Genomic DNA, 21392 nt, shown 5'->3' with positions numbered 1-21392 from the left:
GAAACCAAACTGCCCATCGTTACTTTTATCCAGGCTGGGATTTCCTTCCCTCCCTGGAACACCAGCTTGCCTGCTTTACATCACTTGAGGCTTAAAATAAGGAACACGCCACAAATCTTTTTTTCCAAATTCTCTCCCATATTAAATTCTATGTTCATAAAGACATGCAGACCCAATCTTGAATTTCTCACTATACTGAGAATCTCCAACCTCCTAGGATTTTGCCTTGCCTACAGACATTAAACCTCTAGGGGAAAGACTTCTCTATCACCAGAATGCATCCATTCCTCCCTCATGACAATAACTGCTTGTGCACATTCCTCCCTACTAAACAATTCATCCCAAAGGGTGCAGTTAAAATCATGCTCACTCACCACTGTGGCTGCTGTTTTCTTCCTCTAAGTTTCTCAATTATGCACAATGTCATTTCATTCTGACTCTTACCACAGTCTATTCTTAGTTCTTTTGTCCTCTCTTTTGCTGCCTATCTAGCTCATCCAAGAGCTTGAGCCTATCCAAGCTCATCTTCTTCCTCATCCACACTGTCCAGTTATCTGGACAACTCTTTACTTTCACCTCACAACTGCATTTTTTGTAATCGAAAATTTGACTTGATACAACAATATAAGTGTTGTATGGTGCCAGCTGGCAGCTACACTTGTGGTGAGCATAGCATGATGTGTAGAGAAACTGAATCACTATGTTGTACCTGAAACTAACGTAACTTTGTGTGTCAACTATATTCTTATTAAAAAGACTAGCCCAATTAAGTCAAAAAATGTCATCTCCATGAGTTATTTTCATTTATCTGTGTTAAATATACTTTTAGAACTTTGCATTAGAGAAAAGCAAAAAAGATAAAATAAACATCCAAGTATTTACACATACAAGTGACCTGCCCTCCAAAATCTTGCAACAAAAGTAACTTCATATGTAAGTAAGATTTCACCCTTCAAAATAAAATATTTATTTTACAAAATAAAAGGAAAAAATGGTGATCTCATTGATAATCATAAAAATATATGTCTAATCATAGAAAAACAGCAAGTCATTTTCCCAGCTACTTAAAAATATTTTAATCATGCAAAACCAATATAATGTACTCTAACATAATGCTAAAATGTTAACCAAGATGAAGTGGCTTTTATTCATTTTACAGGATGTATATTTGGCAATAGTTTTTTAAAAATAATTACTCTAAAGGAACTCTAAATATAGTATTTCAGAAACAATATTTTAAAATACAGCAGTAAGCAACGGAAACTATTGTTCTTTATACATTTTTGGCATAACACTGCCATACAATTACAGAATTATAAAACAAGTGTTTCATAGTACCATACAGATCCAGAAACTGGTTACGACTCCTACCACATACACATGGTATTGGAACTAACAGACATGCACAGCATTCTGTAATTCATACTGCAGTAGAACACAGGGCACAGAGAAGACCCAGCAGCTGCTGGAGAGTCAGAGCTTATGTGCGAAGTAAAACACACATCTTTTGAAGAATCATACCCATTTTCTTGAAAGACTGAAAAAACAAAGGACACAATAGTTTCCAAAGTGAGATAGTGCCTGGACCCAGTTGGCCATCTATCTTCTTAGGTAATACTAACAAAAGGCCAATATCTTAAGAAATAAGGAAATGGTCTTTTAATAAAGTAAGTCTTTTAATAAAATAAGAAAATAAGAAACAAGTAAATGGTCTTTTGATAAAAAGGAAAAAATGCTTATTAAGGGAGAAGCTAACACTTTGCTCTCAGTTATTTCTCTTGATTATAATGCCTCGATTGTATTAATGACAATTAATACACTGTCAACTCTCATATGGGCGATAGTTACTTCATGTGTAGACAATCACATTACTGAGTCTTAACTCAGCCACTCCCCCAATTTAATTTGTTAGTAAAACCACCAACTATTGATACACACTGGCAAAAAAAAATTAAACTTGGTATCTGATCATTTGCCTACTTCTATCAGTCTACTGAAAGGTTTCAGTTTACTGTAGAGTAGAAAGAAGTCATGGTTGAAATGGGAGTATTAATGGGATTCTGTTTGCCCGTCAATCCCTTGATCACCTATGCACAAAAAAACAGAGCTAATTCCAAAATCACATCCCTACCATAAAGCTTTCATGGATCTTTCCTCGTCTGCTTCCAATAACTGTGTCATCTGTACAAACCTAGAATTGGTTATTCTTTATTTCTGTTGTAGGTTTCTTGTTATTGTCTCTAATCTTTTGTTTCATTTGTATTTTCCTTTTCTCCGCATGAAACTAAATTTTCTATTAGCACCAAAAACAATAATGCTCATCTGACCAGAGACTACAGGACTTAAACATTTCTTAGAACCAAGATTATTATATAACTAATCTCTCTGATTGACATAAACTGTTCTACAAACTCTGCCATAAATTAAAAACGAGAATATGATAAATTTCATAGCTTAAATACATTTTCATAAGGTTTTGGATTTTTTGTTTAAAAAGAGTCTTTTAGCCTAACAAATTATCAACATCTTTTCACTTTCACTTCATTTTTAGTGTGCACTGAGTCATCTTATAAAAACTTTTAAATATATATCTATGAAAGAACTTAAAAGAACTTTGATTGAAGAACTAGGAGTAAGGGTGGGCGGAAATGGTATTTCAATGTTTCCCAAAATAGTTCTAAAGATTCAATTTACATAGCAAGTGTCCAATTGCTCACAATTTCCTAACTACAAAATGGTAGCAAATTATAACAGATATTTTGTGAAAATTGATAACATATTAAAGTTATGTATAGAATCTAAGGTAACCCACCCTCTTCAGAAGCCGGGGATAAGAAAGCTCAACACTCTTCTGAACCAGAGGAGGCTCTGAGGATCTGTCATGACTTTGGAGAGACTGGAACCCAGTGTGGGCTCCACTTTACCAAGATGCTCACCTGATTCTTACTCCCCATTCTGCACTCTATTTCCAGGCACAGTATGAGCCATAAAACAAAGCACTTAATTGTATTCTCTAACATGAAAACTTTAATTCAAGAAAGAAACATTAAGAAGCTATTTCCCACAAATAACTAAAACAATAATTCTCAACAGATCAAGAAAAAAGATGACAAGTAACATTCTAATCTAGGAAAAAAAGCAAAAACAGTGCTTTTTAAATGTTTTTAATAAGAAAAGTAATTTCAGATTCCTCCAACCATCTACTGGAATTAAACTTCTAAATAATTCTCTAATAGAATTCCATTTTCTACATCCATCTGCAGCTAAGAACAAGAAGTAAAATACAGACAAATATTATTTGTAGTAACTGAGAAATGTTTAAAATGAAATTCATAGCATGTAGCAAAATCAAACAAAAGCATAAGTAAATGTAACAATGTAGTTAACATTACTGTAAATACATTTTGTCAAACATAACACACTGTTGAACACTGTGGCAAATACACCTCCTTATGAACTAATACTATTGTCACAAAGGGAATTTTCTCCAAAATGAAAAAGCACCAAAGAAAGTTCATTAAAATAACTGATAGTCATGGTTTGGAAAGTTCCTCATGGTAAGATTTTACAATGGAGTAAAAATTTAAACTTCTGAATGAAAACCATCTACATTAGTTAAGGCACATCTGGACACCTCCAGGCATTCATATTTATAACTATATTATTATTAACTTCAATAATAAGGGATTTCTAAAACCACAGTCTGTCCCTGAACACAATCTGCTGGGTGGGCTGGATAACTAGAACAGGGATGGAGGCAGGGTAGTACTCACTGTCACCCTAGAAATTACCCACACAAATCTGTTCATGTAATAAACACTACAGAATTCAAAGCTGAAAGAAGTCAGTATATGTAACTCCTAATTTCTAGATCCTACATTGACTCCATCATCGTTCTCTATAACCTCACCTACATTTGAAACGATCCTAGCATGTCTAACTCCAGCCTACCTTCTATATAACACATATAGCCCAAAAAACAAAGAGGAGTTTTCTAAGCGGGAGACAAATTAGAAATCTTCAAAACCATTCCTATAACAAAGGATCCCCACTCAGCACAAATAGGCATGAAAGACCCATAGATGAAGCTATAATCAAGTAAGATCAAGAATGTCCTTCTTTTCTCAGGTTAGAAAATAAAGCTTTTAGAGGAGCCTCAATTATAGAAAGACAACAACAACAAAAAAAAAACCATTTACTCAAGAGTATAAATCCAATCATAACTCTATTACAAACTTGGGAAATTTAACTTTATACAATGAACCAAATATTCCCTATCAGCTCAACCAGTTTTTGACCACTTGATATGGGAGTTTACCTACAAAAATGGCTTTTTAAAGAGTAACAGATGTAACATTGCACTGTTTTTCCTTTTTTACCAGATCATATCTTCACTCAGATTAAAGCTTAAAAACTAAAAGCAATGTAGGTAATTTTATATAAAATATGAAACAAAATGACTATGATAGATATGAAATGACATTTGCATGTTTACGTTGTTAATACTTAGCAAAAAAAAATCTTAGAACTTCTCTAGTAACTCCTGAGTTGCATATTTTATTTTATCCTCGAAGCTGAAAATGCAGTCTCAAAATCAAAATTCAAAACAAAACTATGCAAAATAATTTTTGAACTGAGAACTAGACCTGATTTAGAAAAAGCAGACACATTTTCTCTTCTATCATGATTCTTTTGAGTTTCTTATGAGATTGAGCATGAAACTGTATAATGGTACAATATTCTTAATGTTATAAACTTTTTCTCTGCTGTACAGAAATATATCTTGTAATTATATACCACTTTACAGTATTTCAAAATACTTTCACATATATTATCTCCTTAGAGATATGAAAGCACAAAATATTAGAAATGTACTAGACTAACCAAGCGATATAACATCTATCTGCCATGAAATGCAAGTAAATATTTTATCAATAGCCAATGTTTATATCCTCACAGTCCAAGGTACAACAATAAAGTCTATATATTTGCAAAGATTCAATAATGTTTCTAGCTATTTGGCCATGCTTCGCTGCATTTTTAAAACAGCTTCTCAGTAAATTTCTGCAAGCATATGGTAGTTTTTAAAAATACAAAACATTAGAGACAAACCCAGAAGGCTGTTTCATATCTAAGACCCACATAAATGTGTATCTATAGATATTATTTAAAAAACTATTAATTTTACAAAGTATTCTTTATAGAAAAAAATTATAGACATAATTTTTATCTGCAAAAGGAATGACATCCTCTTATTTGTTCTCCACTGAGGAATTCTCTCATAAATTATTTGCGGATTAAATGTAGGAATCATACTGTTACATATGAATATGGATTTTAAAAACAACATTCTGGGAAAAGGCCACTGTTTATAAATGTAGGCCAGGCAGTTTTTCCCTTGAGACTAAATATTCTCAAATTAACTGTTGCAATCTAATCAAACCCCTAATTAGGAATAATATTCTAAAAGTTAAATTGTTGAATGAAGTGTTTTTATTTGTAAGGGCTCTGATACACTACAGTTTCTAAGCAATTCAGATTATATCCATTTATTTTAGTCTCTGTCCACTGTTTATTAATATTTTAATATCTAGTCACAAATTTTAAATATTTTGCACTTAGAAAGCAGTCTGAACACTTTTTCATGTATTCAAAATTGCTAAGATATTTTGAATTAATCATGTTCCTACAGTTCAGCTCAATGTAACAACTATTCTCATCTTACCCTGTAAAACTGTTTTTTGAGCTCTATGGGGACATTGCTATAAGCAGCACATTACAGGGTCCATACAAAAAAGAAATTGAAATGCAAAAGCAGAATTGTTTCTGCTTTTGTAGAAAGTAGAAAGCAAAAATTGGGATACTCTGGGAACCAGCAATGAGAAGATGCTTTATAACTGGAATATGATATACAGCTTGGTTAATAATATATTAAAAACTCAAGTTTGAGCAACTATGATGCTTCATGTAAACTTCAAAGCAATAAAATCATACTTCTAAAGGCATACAATTGGTATATTTTCTAGAAATCCTCTGCTGGAAATCCCCCGGTTGTAAAGGTTAACAGAGGATGATATGATGTGACTAACAAATAGGACACAGGAAAAATTCTCTGGGGGTTAAAGTGAAATCTAAAAGCCCAAGAGACACACAATTGCCAATTCTTCTCTAAATGAAAGTGAATTTTTTTTCTATTAATTGCTTTAACTATATTTGTATGTATGCTTCGAAGTTCTCACCACAGTGATTATTTTCTGATGTGTAATATTAGTAATAATATGACAGAAAGTAAAACTACGTACTCTTAACCAATATTAACGCAATAAGTGCTTGCTAAAACTGAGAATACAGAATTTTAAATCTTCTGAATTTCAAGGTTTGACTACTTAGAGATACATCAAATTGTTTTCTTTTTTAAAGATACACTGAACTAAGCAATATTGTTAATTTCACAGCCCACAGAACACTGAGATAGTCAAGGTTTTAGGGACCACTGCCTTGTTACCAGTGTAAGAAGCATGCTATTTAAAAATGTGTATTTTCTTTCCTTATTTTTGAATTCTTTAGTCATTTGCATTCAGAAACAAGCACCGAATTTATATGGAACAGCCATAAAAGCAAAATCATTTTCTTGGACTTTTGCATCAAAATTTGTTTTTAAGCATTTAACATAGAAAAACATTTTTATTATTTTAAAAAAGCAAATTCTTGATATCATACAGTTAAAAGTGCCCCTCTGTTTGATTTAAATTTCAGTACAGGGGATCACTGGAATGTACCCTAGAAACGCACATGCTGGCCTACAAAGATGGCAAATGAAGGCAAGTGCAGAGACAGGAAAAGAGGAAAGGACAGTGGGAAGCCCAAGAAATGGGCTGGGTGATTATGGCTTCCTAAGAATATCCATTTCACATACCAGAATTTAAAAAGAAACATCTTGAGGTGTTGTAATGAAGATTCCAAATTACTTTCTGAAGACATTTGAATCGACTAAATTTGTTTTCCCAGCTTTATGAATCCATAAATTGGGCAATTATGTGGCAAAATAATGAAATTTATCCCCTTGATTTTCTTCATGTAGACCGTAATCTCCCAAAAGAATTTATTTGATATATCAAATACTACATGATTATTTCCATATACACTGAAAATAATTTAAAAGCAATTATTATGTACAGAACTTGGAAACTCACATCCTAAAAGTGTTAGAGAATACATTCATTTATTGGGTCTTGCTTAAAACTTCTTACTAAATATTAAATTCATTATCATTCAAAATAAAAAACCAACAACAAACTGTTTACAACAGAAATTACAAACAGCTAAAATTTGAAATGACCTCTGTTCTTCAGGATATATTGTACAGTTTTTCCTCCCTTACCTATACAGGTTTGCGGGTTTTCTGATAATTCACTGTAATGGTACATCATCAGGGGAGCCTGTATTTCCAGGATTTTCACAGTCTTTGTTGTGATTTTCACCTTCCTCATCTTTTTCAGGAGGAATTGCAATTTCCTTCCTCTCTGTAGGATGGCTGACTGCTTTTTCCAGTTGAGAATTTGAATTTTCAGCATTACCGTCCTCTGTGTTTGACTTGGTGGCTTCACTGCCGGGCTCTGTGCTGGGCCTGTCTGCCTCTTCTCCAGCCCCTCCAGGTGCCGCTTTTTTTTCTTCAGCTGTTTTGCTATTCAAATGAATAGCTGAGGAGGAATTTTTAGAGTCCTTGGATTTTTTGTGCATAGAAGTTTGACTGATATGACCAGAGGTGGGAGGGGCAGGCATTTTCTGGGCTTTGCTTCCCTCTGACTGTTCTTTCCTCGGCGGTCCCCAGATAAAATTCTCTGAAGGCGTGTAATGTTTCTGGGCAAACCGTAGGAGCTTTCTCCTCTCTCTCCTGTCTCTAATTGTATAAACAAAATACTCCAGAGCACTCTGTTTAATATTGGGAATAGTGTTTTCTACAAGAGCTTCGTGAAGAATAAATTTTACAAGAGGAGATTTAAAACTTTCATATCCAAGCTCACCAAGGCTTTTGAGAATACGAGTGATTCGTAAATAGTTGTGCTGGGACCTGGAAGAGAGGATTGAACAAAAAATGTAGCGGGGAAATCAGGTGAGGGAAAGTAAGGGAATAAAAAGTATTAGAAAAATCATTTTTAATGGAACTGTAAGCCATGGAAACATGCATTACAATTTTAGTGAAAGTCATATTAGACACCATAAGAAGGATAAATTAGAAGTTATTAAACTCTTATACTTCAATGTAATGCCAATCTATGTGAAATTCAAATGTGAAATATAAATTCCTCTTGTTTCTTCAGTTCTTCATATATGAGAGATATTTAGGTCTAAAATTTATTCCCACTCATGTTGAATTGTTGTTTAATGTTAAATACACTGAGGATGTGATCTACTAGAGCATTTATTTGCAACGACGCCTGCTGTACTGTACCCACCACAGGTAACTAGTTCCAAACATGAATGTAACATCAGCTATCAGCTGAAGGTATGATTTAGAGTGTCAGCAAAATCCACCACATTGGCCAAGTCATAAGGTAAGCAACAAAATCCACTCTACTTTACTGGAACAATTCTGACAAAGGCTGCAAAACTGACTTATTTAGCAGAACACAGTTAACAGCATGGGCTCTGAAGTCAGACCTGGAGTTTATACCATGGCTCTGCCACATACAGCTATAAGAAATTATGGTATCTTCTTCTGACTCAATATGCTCACCTGTAAAGTAGGGGAAATGGCTAATATTTCAATGGACTTTTAGAAGAATAAAATGAGTTGAGACATGTTCAGGGCATGTAGAACTTAAAAAATATTAGATACTATTTAGAATCAATATTATTGCTATTATTTAAATCTGGTACTAAGGACCACCATATATGTACCTATCCCCACTTAATTACCTAATTGTCTTCCATCCATGCCTTCTCTCTCCTTCTTTTTCCCGAAGAATTTTAAATTTTACTTCTAATGGCATAGACTCCAAAGATGCCTTTTTCCCCAAATCGCACAAACTTCTTCTCTGTCCTCAAACTAAGGCCATTATCAGATGAATGCTTTTCAAGCTTATCTATCACAATTCATAATATACCTACCCTACATCACTGGGCCAATAGTTGCCTCATTTACAAATACCTGGCCACATCCTAAAAGAATCTTCAGCTACACGTATTAATCATGTGTCATCAGCAGCTCAGGTATTTATTTACCCAATACTGACACGCAACCATAACAACCACTTATTTCTAACTTCCTAAAATCTGCTTTATACATCAGACATTGAACTTTATACAAGCAACGCATATACCTGCTTTGGTTTCCAGAAGTACTTACAGCATTTCACTTATAAATAACTAGCTAATTATTTGGGAAGGGTGCAGAAGGATGTTAAATTACTTGAGGGACAAAAGGGGGTGGTTCTATAGCCTTACATTTTAATAATAAAGTTTGTCTGGACAAAACAAAATTCTTAATGATTCAGGATAGATAAACACTGAAAAAGACAAGTCTGGCAGTTTTTATCATCCCCATTCTTCTGGATGTTTCCTACAAAAGTATTATCTTAATATTCAACTCTTTGAGGCCAAAAGGTAAAACACAGCAGGGATATATTTCAGCCTCATGAATCTAGATTTTTTAATAGTGGAGAAGTTAAGAGTCTTCTGAGACAACACAAATTTGAATGAGGTTAAGACAATCTGCCATTAACAGCAGAGATGACTTAGTGTTAGGTTAGTATGGGGTTTATACTCTCCAAAAACTTAAGCAACATCTGCTTCATAAATCTATGAAAAAGAGATATATGGAAAAGCGAGGGAACATTTTTCCTAAAAAATCCCAAAGATGAGTTATAGGATCCAACAAAATTTTCTATGTTTGCAACCAGCCCAATTGCAAACATCCAGTCGAAGACGAATGACCAAGATAATTCTGTACACATTTATCCGTATCTATACACTCTTCAATTTAAAATATTTACATTACATAAAATATGTACACAACAACCCAATATTTACACTGAGTTCAAGAGAATGAAAATCAGGACTATGGAACAAAATTGTACAAGAAAGAAATTGAGTGTGTCAGTATGATTTGAAATAAATTTCACAAATGAAGACAAAAAGGAAGAGAGGACACCAGCTGAAACCCACCCAATATTTTAAGCAGCCTCTGGGGTTGCAAAGCAGACAAAAGGGAGAAGCTGGGCTTCCCAACAGAAGTAAGGGTAGTAAATAGCCCTGAAAAATCAGGAAGACTAGGTAGGTGAAGAGAGAATACACAAAAGGCAAGAACCAGGAGACAGGAGATAAAAGTTAGAAGCAATTCCAGGGTCTAAAATATGGCTCAGTAATCGAAGGTGATTACAAATAAAACTGGAAATACAGCTTAGTGGTTGGTCTATATGTTTGTATTCTCATGTTCAAAAATATTTCACTTCTTTTAGTCATGGTCACTTGTTCACTGAACATTATTTCATTTCACTTTCATTCAGTTTTTTTTGGTCCGCTGGGCTACTATAAATATATTGAGTTTCCTGCCTACTCTAAAAAACTCAAGATGTCATACAGATTAAAACACAAATAAAAGCTCTGTGCAACACCCAGGGAAAGAAAAACGAGAGACAGTGGGTGGCAGAAAGAAAAGGATCTGAATGAGGCAAAGGGAATATGACAGTTAATTCAGGCTCCTTTCCCCTGACCCAAGCCAGGAGATCATTTTAATTAAAACCTTCAGAAGGGTTCTGTTTCCAACTGTCAGTTAGAGGATCTGAAAATAAAACCCCAAGGAGGATTTAAGCTGGCAAATGTTATTTTGTTCAGTGTTTATTCATTCAACAGTTACTAAACAAGATTTCTATTCCAACCAAAATTAACAAGTTGGGGATGGAGATTCTCTAAAATAAAATTTACCATCCTACATGTCAATAGGCTATTTGCATACAGCTTTCATGGACAGTGGGACATTAAGTGCTTAGAAATTCTGTGCAAAGACAGCGACCCGCATTGCTTAGGCAGAGGCATAATATACTTCTGCTGTAAGTGCCCTATATATATCAAATTTAACTTGAGTTATGAGTTAATGGGTCTTCTAGTCAGGATCATAAAGCTTTACGCCCATATCTTCAGTGTTTTAGTACAAGCTACCATTTTAATAGTGTTGATTATAACTAATAAAGTAAAAAGAAGGCTTAAACATTAATACTTATACTCATTTTAGCAAAGCAAGATGAAAGTTCTAGAAAAACACCAAAAAATTCAGTTAATTGATGCTCAAAACTGTTTTCAGCAAAGAAAAATTTCTTAGGTTAGCTTTTTTTTTTTTCTCTTAGTATTTGCCCAGTTCGGCTAATTATAATGTGCTTAAAAAAAAATGCTTTAAAGCTGCTGGTTTTATGGTCCAGCATTCATAAGCCACCCTATAATTAAAATGAAAAAAATTCAGTTTGCATACAAAGAAAATACTAAGAAAAATAAACTCTGGGTATAAGTATTAATGAAAGTTATAAATATCCAGGCAAAAAAAAAAACAACCCAGCAAATCAATTCCAAATAAACTATGTTAAAATTCTCTTCACAGATTTTAGGATTTATTAAGCAAAAATGGGCTTTTGTTTTTACTTAAATAATGACGATTCTAATTTTCCCCCTTTTTTAGAAATGTACAAGCCCATTTCCTTCTTATAAAATGATTTTTTTATGTCATAGGCTTCATTTATAGATTTAGTCTAAGAAGGTACCATGCTTGAGGAACAGACTGTGCCACAAGAAGCTCACAGCCTAGCCGAGGGGAGCTGGAAAAATGCATACACAAAATAAGTACAAATGCCAAGATACATGCTATAAAGAGGGAGAGAGGCCACACTTGGCTTTGGGCTGTAGAGAGGTTTCAGGAAGAAACAGCTGTGAAGCAGAATGGCCTTATTTCTACCTGGAATTTCACTCTTTCTTATAGCTATTTTGTTGTGCTTTAGATGGGACAAGGAATAAAATGCATTTCAGACTAGCTTTTGAATTCAGATTCCTGGGTCCATCTACTAGTTAGCTGTTCCTATGTTCCACGGAGAATTCTAACCAAGAAAAGATAACATGCTGGCCCCTGGTGTGCCGCTGGGGCTTTACTTACTCATTCAGATGCTGAAATCTTTCCTGCCAGTTAACAGCACGAGCAACATTTCCAGTTTTATCAACCAGTTTTATTCCAAAAAATTCTAACATCATCTTATAAGCCAGGAGGAATCTTTTAATTGCTTCTTTCGTTTTTTTGAATTCCTAAGGGGGAGAAAAAAGTCAGCTGAAATGATTCAATAGTTACCAGGACAATAAAATAGCAATATTATTTGGTCATCGCATATAAAATGAAATGAGCTTGCATTACCTCAATTTCATATGTAGTTAATTCTTTAGCATAAAAATTCAAGCCTTGTTCTCTCAGGGGGAAAAGCCTATTTTTTAGAAAAATAATATTATTACATTAATGCTATCTGAAAAACATACATGATTGAATAGGACATGGTTCAAGACACATAAATGTAACTGACCATTGAATGTAAGTGTGGTTGTGCTCCAGCTTTTCATAATCTCCTTTCCACTTATTTAGAACTTCTTCAATGTAAACACCTAGACAGTAAACATTTAGAAAATGAGCCAGACATTTAAGATGTTGATGACATTTTAATATTTAATCAATCTTTATATTAAAACCTCTGAAATGTAATTATAGCATGTGAAAATATTGTTTTTAAAAAATGTTTATTTATTTATTTTCAGAAAGACAGTGCAAATGGGGGAGGGACAGAGAGAGGGAGAGTGAGAATTCCAAGCAGGCTTTGCTCTGTCAGCACAGAGCTCAATGTGGGGCATCCCAGGAACTGTGAGATCATGACCTGAGCCAAAATCCAGAGTCAGATGCTTAACCAACTGAGCCACCAAGGACCCCCACAAAAATAATGCTTTCAAAAGAAAAATACCTTATGCCATATGCTCAGTTATGTAATAAGCCTAATTTTTAAAAAATCAGTGGCACCACAAATCACAGAAAGTCTATAGTGTTACTCTAAAGCAGAGGCTGACAAAGTACGGTCTGCCATCTGTTTTATAAAGTTTTATTGGAACACAGCCATGCACATTCACATTTATATATTTTACACTACAATAGTAGAGTTGAGTAGTTGCAATAAAGACTAATGGCCCACACACCTGAAAATATTTACTACCTGGCCTTGTACAGAAAATATGTACTACCTGGCCACTTTTTTTGTGGCAAAAAAAAGTTTGCCAACCCCTGCCCTAGATGGTCATATAGTTCTTTAAATACAAGACGGGATCAAAATGGAATGTAGGCAAAAAAAAAAAAAAAAAAAAAGGAATGTAGGCCAGGAAAAAAAAAAGGAATAAAAGAAAGGTGAGAGAAAAGAGAAGGGAAGAAGGAAAAATGGAAGAAAAAGGACCCAAGTTACATACAGTATATATCATCCAGCTTACTCTTCACAGAACTCTCCTAAACCAGTACTATTATCCCCATTTTACTAATGAGGACATTATGTGATTTGTTCAAAGTCACACACTAACAAAAGAGTAAATGTAGGAATAGAACACAGGTCTTTCTGTTTCCAAAAAGTAAGTCCTCTTCACCACATTTTATTCTTTCCTCATAAGAACTTATTACAGTTGACCCTGAACAACATGGGCTTGAACTGTATTGTAAGAATACAGTATATAATGCATATCACATAACAAAATATGCATTAATCAAGTGTTTATGCTATTGGTAAGGCTTAAAGTCAACAGTAGGCTATCAGCAGTTAAGTTTTGGGGAGTCAAAAGTTACACACGGATATTTGACTGCACAGGGGTTGGCACCCATAACCCCTATACTGCTCAAGGGTCAACTGTATAACAAAATCCTCCTGCTTCTCAAATTCTATGTCCTCACAATTGACTATGTGGCCAGTTAGTCAATTTTAAGGAAAAAAAAAAACAACAACACAAAATATTTCTCTAAATATAACTCATCTCATTCTTGTTTCTTCCAGAGATCACCAGTTTGTAGTGACCAGTTTGTACTCTTGGAAGGCTGAGTAAAAAGTTGTTTTTGAATCATACTATTGGCTTTATCAGCAATTTAAAACTATTTACCTCCATAATCTCCCTTCCAACTACCCCTCCACCTACTTACACAAGTAAAATACATCACTGCAGGCTTACGCTTATTGGCAAGCGTATGTGTATGTGTGTGGATACACCCACATGATAGGAAATTGTGTGAGTTGGTGTAATTTATATAATAAACTAGGACACATTTTATGTGACCTTAGATAAAACTCCTGACTCCCACCAACCTTACATGATTTCAAAATAAATTTTGTGATAAAAATTACAAAAAATTAGTAACAGTGTTTGAATTCATTACTTTAAATTACTACCTCAAAAATAAATTCACCACTAGAAATACAAAAATAATTCAGTTAAGTACTCTCATGTTCAATGTTTTTAATATTTGAAGGCATTACTTTAGGTGAATTTTATTAAATTCAAATCAGAGTCAAATTAACAATCATTGCATTTCTTCTGAAGGTTTTCTTGCCCCAGGTCCTAAAAAACCCTAATAATTTAATTAATATTATTTCAATTAGTAAATAAAACAGTGTGTTTTTATCATTAGTAAATACAACAGAACACTTTTATCCAGAGGTTTCCTACCAAGTCTGAGCAAACTTTTGGGACACTTTAATTAACATTAAATTAATTAAAGACCAGTGGATTTGGCCATTGGAGCAATATTCTTAAGTCCTAACTCCTAACTGGTGCATCTCTCAGTGCACAGTACAGGGAATTCCTCCTCCCAACATGCCATCCACCCTTCAGACGGCCTTCCTTCAGTTTGTTCACCAAAGAATACACAGTCTGGCTACTTGGAAAGCTTTGCAATGTATGACCCTCATTCCCTGACTCACTTGGCTGCGGATTTGGCTCAGATTCCACTAAGAGCAAAGAGCAGAAGCCAGGGCCATCTGGTCACTTCACAGAGATAAGGGCAAGGAGAAAAGCCAACTTTGCTGGTTTGACCTGGATAAAATTAGGATGTCCATCATGAACCACAGCATGGTACTTTGGTGAAATATGCATATTACCATAGTGGATGCATCCTCTCCCTATAGGGGGAGAATCTTAGAAAAGATCTTATAAGGGTAATTGTAGAATTGTGAAGGAGGAGGCAGTTTATTTGGCAGGGTTGAATGGAGATGTAGTGTCTCTATAGTTCCCTTCCCAGGATATTGGAACAGTGAACTGAGACTGCCAGGACCCCCTGACCCCTGAATCTAAAAATCAACAGGAAAGATCATTCTAATACAAATATTACTTTTCAATTATGTTCTAAATAATTTGGGGCTATGGCATAGTAAAAAAAATACTGAACTGTGGATCCTAGACCCAACCCTATAATCGAGTGACCAGACAAGTCAGTCATTCAAGCTTTAAGACCCAGTGACCTCATCTTTCAAATAAGGAAGAAATAAAAAAATAAAATAAAATAAAATAAAATAAAATAAAATAAATAAAATAAAATAAGGAAGATTAATCTGATCTCCTCTAAGGTTTCTTAATAATCTAGTATTTTATGATCCTATAAATTTCATCTCTTTCCCTCTCACAAAAGTGGCCCCCACTACCTTTAAGACAATAGCCCCTGTGAACAAATGGTGGGAAAGTATTGCTAATCCACAGTTATTCCTCTAGAATTTGCCAAGTGGAAGTTCACAAGTCTAGGGTCTAGGGCTTTGGGGACACCTTAGACTACATAGCAAAGTAAAGCCAACCAATGAACAAATGCATTAAGAATGTACTGACCACAGAATAAACAAAGAATAACTAGGTGTATGTTATTATGTAACATTTGCTTTTTACCAAGGTAGCAGATTACTCACCATCTGGCTTAAAAGGAATTTTATTCTTATAAAAACGAAGATTGCTCAAGTCATTTTGATATCGGATATCTTTGAAGTTCTGCTAAAGGAAAAAAATACATCAATCTCCAGCATATGGACATATAAAAAAGGCACAAGGACCCTTCTTGCATGTTTGCTCACTAGCACCACAAAATAACAAAAACAGAAGGGAAATATTTTACATTGTAGAAAAAACATTCTATACTCTTACTGGGTACTGATGTCGGTATTTGTACAAATCCCTCGCAGCATAAAAGCTTCTCTTTGGTTTGGCAGTTGCTTCAGTGGAATCACCACCCTAAAATGAAAAGTAAAATTCCATTTACATGTTGAAGCACAATAATTTCACTGAGAAATTTCTATAACACCTAAAATAATGAACATCCATAAGGAAAGCCTGAAAAATGTCGAGCTGTTCAGAATGACAATATTATATATTTGCTTTTAATGATGCCTACTAGCAACATTTGTTGGCATTCTATTTGCCTGATTTGAACCCAATAACATTTGTCCTAAAATGTTTTACTAAATAAAAAATGATACTATTCACCAAAAGCCTATGGAGGCCAAATGTTCTAGATTAATACTCATTAGAAATGGAACTCAAAATGAATTTAAGACATTTACCTTACCAGAGGTTACACAAGTGATTCTATGACCAAAATTATTTTTGAATACATAATATTAAAAAATTGTTAAGAAAATAAATTCTACAAAGAAAATTATCATTGATTTGCAACATTTAGCTGAACTTAAAGGCAAATAATACTCATGAAAGGGAAAGGGGATTTTTAAAACAACCTAAATAGCTTTCTAAACTCCATCCTTTATTGTACCATAACAAGTATACAAAGGCATGAATAATCTATTAATCCAGTGATAACACTATGTGACATAAATCAGCAAATTTATAATATATATACACAAAGTAGTAAAAGCTCTCAAATAGAATGAACTTCAGATTGTAGTAACTTATGTGTGGTAGTTCATCCATACTATTTAAATTCTAAAAATTCTCACCACCATAATGATTTTAAAAGTATAAGATACAGGTCAATATAATGGATTTAAATTCTCTAACTATATGTATTGTTATAATGCATTAAGAAAGTGTTTTGTGTCCCATGTCATCCAGGACAATAAGACAGATAACAATAATGAAACAGAAGACAATGTTTAGGTCTGAATATTCATTAAGAGCTTCACCTCCCAAATCCCTTTCTCATCATCCCCCACCCCCATCTGTATTGACAGATTAGCATCCTCCAAGCAATTTTCACACATTTTTCAAGTGGTGTGATTCTCACTATTACTACAAGTATAGAGATACTTACTTTAACACCAAATCCTCTGATGTTTAACATTAGCTACTCTGTCATGTTACATAAGCAAGGAAAAGCTTAAATTCTGGTCCTTGCCACACGTTTCAAAATAGCTCTGCCTAGCAAGTTTCTGAATCTATTTAGCCTGAGCTACAACCATATGAATCATCATCTTACATTTGTACAGAAAGCACTTTTCCCATTTACAAAGCACTTACATGTATATTATTTCATTTGATTTTTACGACACACCTGGATGGCAGATATTAGTGTTTCCCTCTTAGAAACAAGGTAACCCAGCCTTAGAGAAGTTCAACAAGGCCCTCGAGCTCAGTGACAGCACAGGATGTGGAATTCCAGGCTCTGGGCTGCAAGTCCAACTAATTAGGCATGAATCCATTTCAGCTCCACTAAAAGTGAAGGAGCATTATAGAAACCTGGGTATAATGTCAACAGCCCAAGACTTGGGCTGTCTTAACTCTGTTACTTATTTGTGAGGCCTTAAGCAAACCACTTAACTGAATCTTAGTTTTATTATCTGTGAAACAAAGATAATGACTCATGCCCTACCTATTTCTCCAGATTATTATGAGAATGACTGCATCCTCCAACCTCTAAATGCACCAACCTGCAAGCATCTATCTTTGTTCCTCCAGCTTCTGCTCCTTTTGGAATCTCTACCCTTTCCCCTCTCACCTGCCCAGTCAAGGATTTTGTTCCTTAATATATTGTTCCTATTCCCTGCATCATCAAAATTTCTCACTCTTCTGGATCATTCCCCTCAGCAGACATATGTGTACAATTTCTAAGCTTAAACATATGCAATCTTCCTTGACCCAAATCTCCCTTCAAATACAGAGCCATAGCTCTGCTTCCTGTTTTGATAAAATATCACCAAACAATTGTGCATAACCCCTATCTCCTCCTCTTCTCCCATGACACACCCCAATCAGGTTTTCATCCTCAGCATTCCATCAAAATGGCTCTTTCAATGTCACTAACTAATCTCCATTTTACCAAACCATCTCTCAGTGCTCAACCCAGGCAACCTCCCAGCAGCACTGGGCCCGTGAAATATCTGCCTCCTTCCTGCAACACTGTCAGATGTCACACCTCTCCTGGTTTCTTCCTATCTCATTGGTTGTCCCTTGTCAGCCTTCTCTTTAGCTCCTCCTCTTCTGCATAGGTTCCAAATTGAGGAGTGCCCAGGGTTTAGTCCTTATTCCTCATCACTCCTTAATGACCACATATCTCCCCCGACTTTCCACACCACCAACAGACTGATGACTGCAGTTCTGGACTAAGGCTCCATTCATCGATATAGTTAAGAACTCCACTTAGACGTCCAAGAGGATATAAAATTCAGGGGAATTCTTAATTTAACCTCTGATGATGCTTTTTCCCTAGACTTACTCATCTTACTTATTGGCGCCATCATTTGTTAAATATTCACTTGAACTAGGAATACAGCAGGTATTCCTAGGAGGTAAGAAGTAGTCAGACTGGGATATATTCTAAAGGTAGCTCCAGTAGTACTTGCAAATGACTATGGGGAGAGGGAACAAAAGCAAAAATAAAAAGGAGATTTTTATTTTTTTTTTAAAAATTTTTTTTTTCAACGTTTATTTTTATTTTTGGGACAGAGAGAGACAGAGCATGAACGGGGGAGGGGCAGAGAGAGAGGGAGACACACAGAATCGGAAACAGGCTCCAGGCTCTGAGCCATCAGCCCAGAGCCCGACGCGGGGCTCGAACTCACAGACCGTGAGATCGTGACCTGGCTGAAGTCGGACGCTTAACCGACTGCGCCACCCAGGCACCCCTATTTTTTATTTTTATTTTTTTTTTTTTTATTATTTTTTTAGGGACAGAGAGACACAGAGCATGAACGGGGGAGGGGCAGAGAGAGAGGGAGACACAGAATCGGAAATAGGCTCCAGGCTCCGAGCCATCAGCCCAGAGCCTGACGCGGGGCTCGAACTCACAGACCGTGAGATCGTGACCTGGCTGAAGTCGGACGCTTAACCGACTGCGCCACCCAGGCGCCCCAAAAGGAGATTTTTAAAAGAAGTTAAATGGTGACACTAACAAAAATAAATCACTAAAGGGGACAAGGGAGGGCTGCTGTGGTCTACCATTTTCTGGGGTCACAATTAACTGAAACATTAATTATGAAACTGTTTTATACAGAGGGACCTGGTTAGCTGGATTGAATCTGGGCTGGAATTTTTTGATAGCCCAGACTTCTTTGAGAAGGTTACTTAATTGGGAGACAAGAGAAAGAGAAATACTGGAACCTAGCCTCTAATAGTTTTTGAGGGTTGAATTTGCAATTCAAAATGACCCATCAGCAATCCAGAGCACAAGGGGCAAGGGGATCCGCACAATATTGACAGGTTAAAGGTTCTACATTGGTCACAGACATACTTGGGTTTGCATCATTCTCTCCCTGAGTATTCTTGGGCAAGCTTCTACTCTCTAAGCCTCAGGTTTGTCTAAAATGGGGATTAAAAACAGCAACTCCCACCCAACCCCCGAAATCGCAGGTGACTGAAACAACGCGTTTAGCATAGAGCCTGCACTAAGACTTTGTCTCCTCCTCACCTGTTAAACAGAGATGATCATCCAGATGAAGAGGCAGCCTTGGCTGTAATATTTAGGTGGTGACTCCTCTACTCCAGTCAAGCAACCAGTGGTCATATTTGACTTTGGGCTCCATTTTTTTTTTTTTTTTCACTCTCATTTCCCCCTAGCTATAAAGAGGAGGGCCTAATACAGAACCACAAACCTTAACATACCTCCAGGATGCGCACTTCTCCAGAGGGCTGGCTACACAGTTCCCCCTTTCTAAAGTTTTCTGAATTATTTTCAGTCCGTCAGAGGTTAATAGGGAATATTTACCTATTTACTAACCTCTCCTCCAAACTGTATTAGCCAAATGATTTAAGGACAGTTGGATCAACAAGTCTCCGGGTGATACAAGAGTTCTGCAGAGTGCCCTGAACTCCTCAGTTGAAAGGCCTTACTTAGGGCGTTTTAACTTCGGATGGGGGTCTCCTACCATACTCTGAATGGCTGTAAACCCCACGGTAGGGGAGGGTGCTCGCTGCTCCTCACTTGCAGTCCCACCTTATTCTGGGTAATTTTTCCCAATGACACGCACTAGACCGGTTTTCACAATCCTCTATTTTTAGACAGGTTCCTCCCACCCCACCTTCGCAGCACCCAGCTGCGCCGCAGAGGCAAAGAAAACACCCATTCAAGTTGGGTTCTGCCCTCAGGGACTTTCTCGTAGTGCCCGCGGTCAGGCCCCAGGCCGGCAGCGAAAGGCTCCGGCCCCGCAGGCCCCCAGGTCCTCGGGGCTGCGGGACGGCGGCCGGCGCGGAGGGGTCTGGCCGCAAAGGACCGGCAGCCGCCGGCGCCCCTGCCCTCCGTGTGCAGGGGTCGCTCGGCGTTTGCTCCGGCCCCCGGCAACGTCCTTCCTCCCGGGGCAGGGGCGCCCCGGCCCGGCCCGAGGCCACCGCGGGGCCGCGTACCTGCTCGGCGCCCGCCGCCTCGGCGTCTCCGTCCGGCGCGGGGCTGGCGCGGGGCCGCCCGCCCGCTCGCTCCGGGGGCTGCGCAGGCTGCTCGGGCTCCTGCCCCGGGCCCTCGCCGCCGCCGCCCGGCCCGGGCTCCTCGGGCTCGGGCTCCGAGTCCGTCTGCCAGGTGGAGTCGCAGTCCTCCACGGTGGTGGGCTCGCGGAAGCTGACCCCGCCGAGCAGGTTGCCCATTGAAGAGGCGGCGGCGGGCGCGGGGCTGGCGGGCTGCGGAGCGCGGGACGGGGCGCGGGGCGCGGGCTGCGGCACGCGCGCTAGGGCCCGGGCATGGCCGCGGCCAGGGCGCTGGGCGGCAGCCTCGGCCCGCCCGCCACCGCACTGCCTCAGCGCGGTGAGCGGCAGACAGGCACACTCGCGGGGAGGAGCCGGCGGCCCCGGGACCGCCGCCGCCGACGCTTGAACCCGCCCATCTGGTTCCTTCCTCTCCCCACCCGCGGGAACCGGCGCCGGCCCGGATCCCTGGGGAGCGTAGTGCCTCCACTCTCCCCACCCCCACCTGGCCTGAGCGCTGA

The 21392-nt window shown here is 37.3% G+C and overlaps 1 protein-coding gene across 2 annotated transcripts; it reads right to left on the bottom strand.

Moving 5' to 3' along the window:
• Positions 1-1051: 1051 nt before the first annotated feature.
• OGFRL1 (opioid growth factor receptor like 1) lies at positions 1052-21190 on the bottom strand. 2 transcript variants are annotated; one of them, XM_058734399.1, is made up of 7 exons: positions 20821-21190; positions 16174-16260; positions 15942-16023; positions 12555-12633; positions 12392-12458; positions 12140-12285; positions 1052-8071 (listed from the first exon to the last, which is right to left on the bottom strand). In XM_058734399.1, the coding sequence occupies exons 1-7, from the start codon at positions 21052-21054 to the stop codon at positions 7411-7413; spliced, it is 1356 nt and encodes a 451-aa protein (XP_058590382.1). In that variant the 5' UTR covers positions 21055-21190; the 3' UTR covers positions 1052-7410. The 2 variants fall into 2 exon arrangements, with proteins under 2 accessions (XP_058590382.1, XP_058590383.1); XM_058734400.1 differs by having other exon boundaries at positions 15942-16020.
• Positions 21191-21392: the final 202 nt, after the last annotated feature.

This window comes from Neofelis nebulosa, chromosome 6, assembly GCF_028018385.1.
Source record: "Neofelis nebulosa isolate mNeoNeb1 chromosome 6, mNeoNeb1.pri, whole genome shotgun sequence".
Taxonomy (NCBI): domain Eukaryota; kingdom Metazoa; phylum Chordata; class Mammalia; order Carnivora; family Felidae; genus Neofelis; species Neofelis nebulosa.
The sequence above is the reverse complement of the archived record's forward strand: the minus strand, read 5'-3'. Positions and strand labels throughout refer to the sequence as shown.

What these genes read in the sequence shown, in the direction of transcription:
- OGFRL1 (XM_058734399.1), bottom strand. Translation starts at nt 21,054, where the DNA reads ATGGGCAACCTGCTCGGCGGGGTCAGCTTCCGCGAGCCCACCACCGTG. An exon ending in AATTCCTTTTAAGCCAGATG is followed by an intron (nt 12,634 to 15,941) that starts GTGAGTAATCTG and finishes TTTACTGTCTAG; the next exon opens with GTGTTTACATTGAAGAAGTT. An exon ending in AACCACACTTACATTCAATG is followed by an intron (nt 12,459 to 12,554) that starts GTCAGTTACATT and finishes TCTAAAAAATAG; the next exon opens with GCTTTTCCCCCTGAGAGAAC.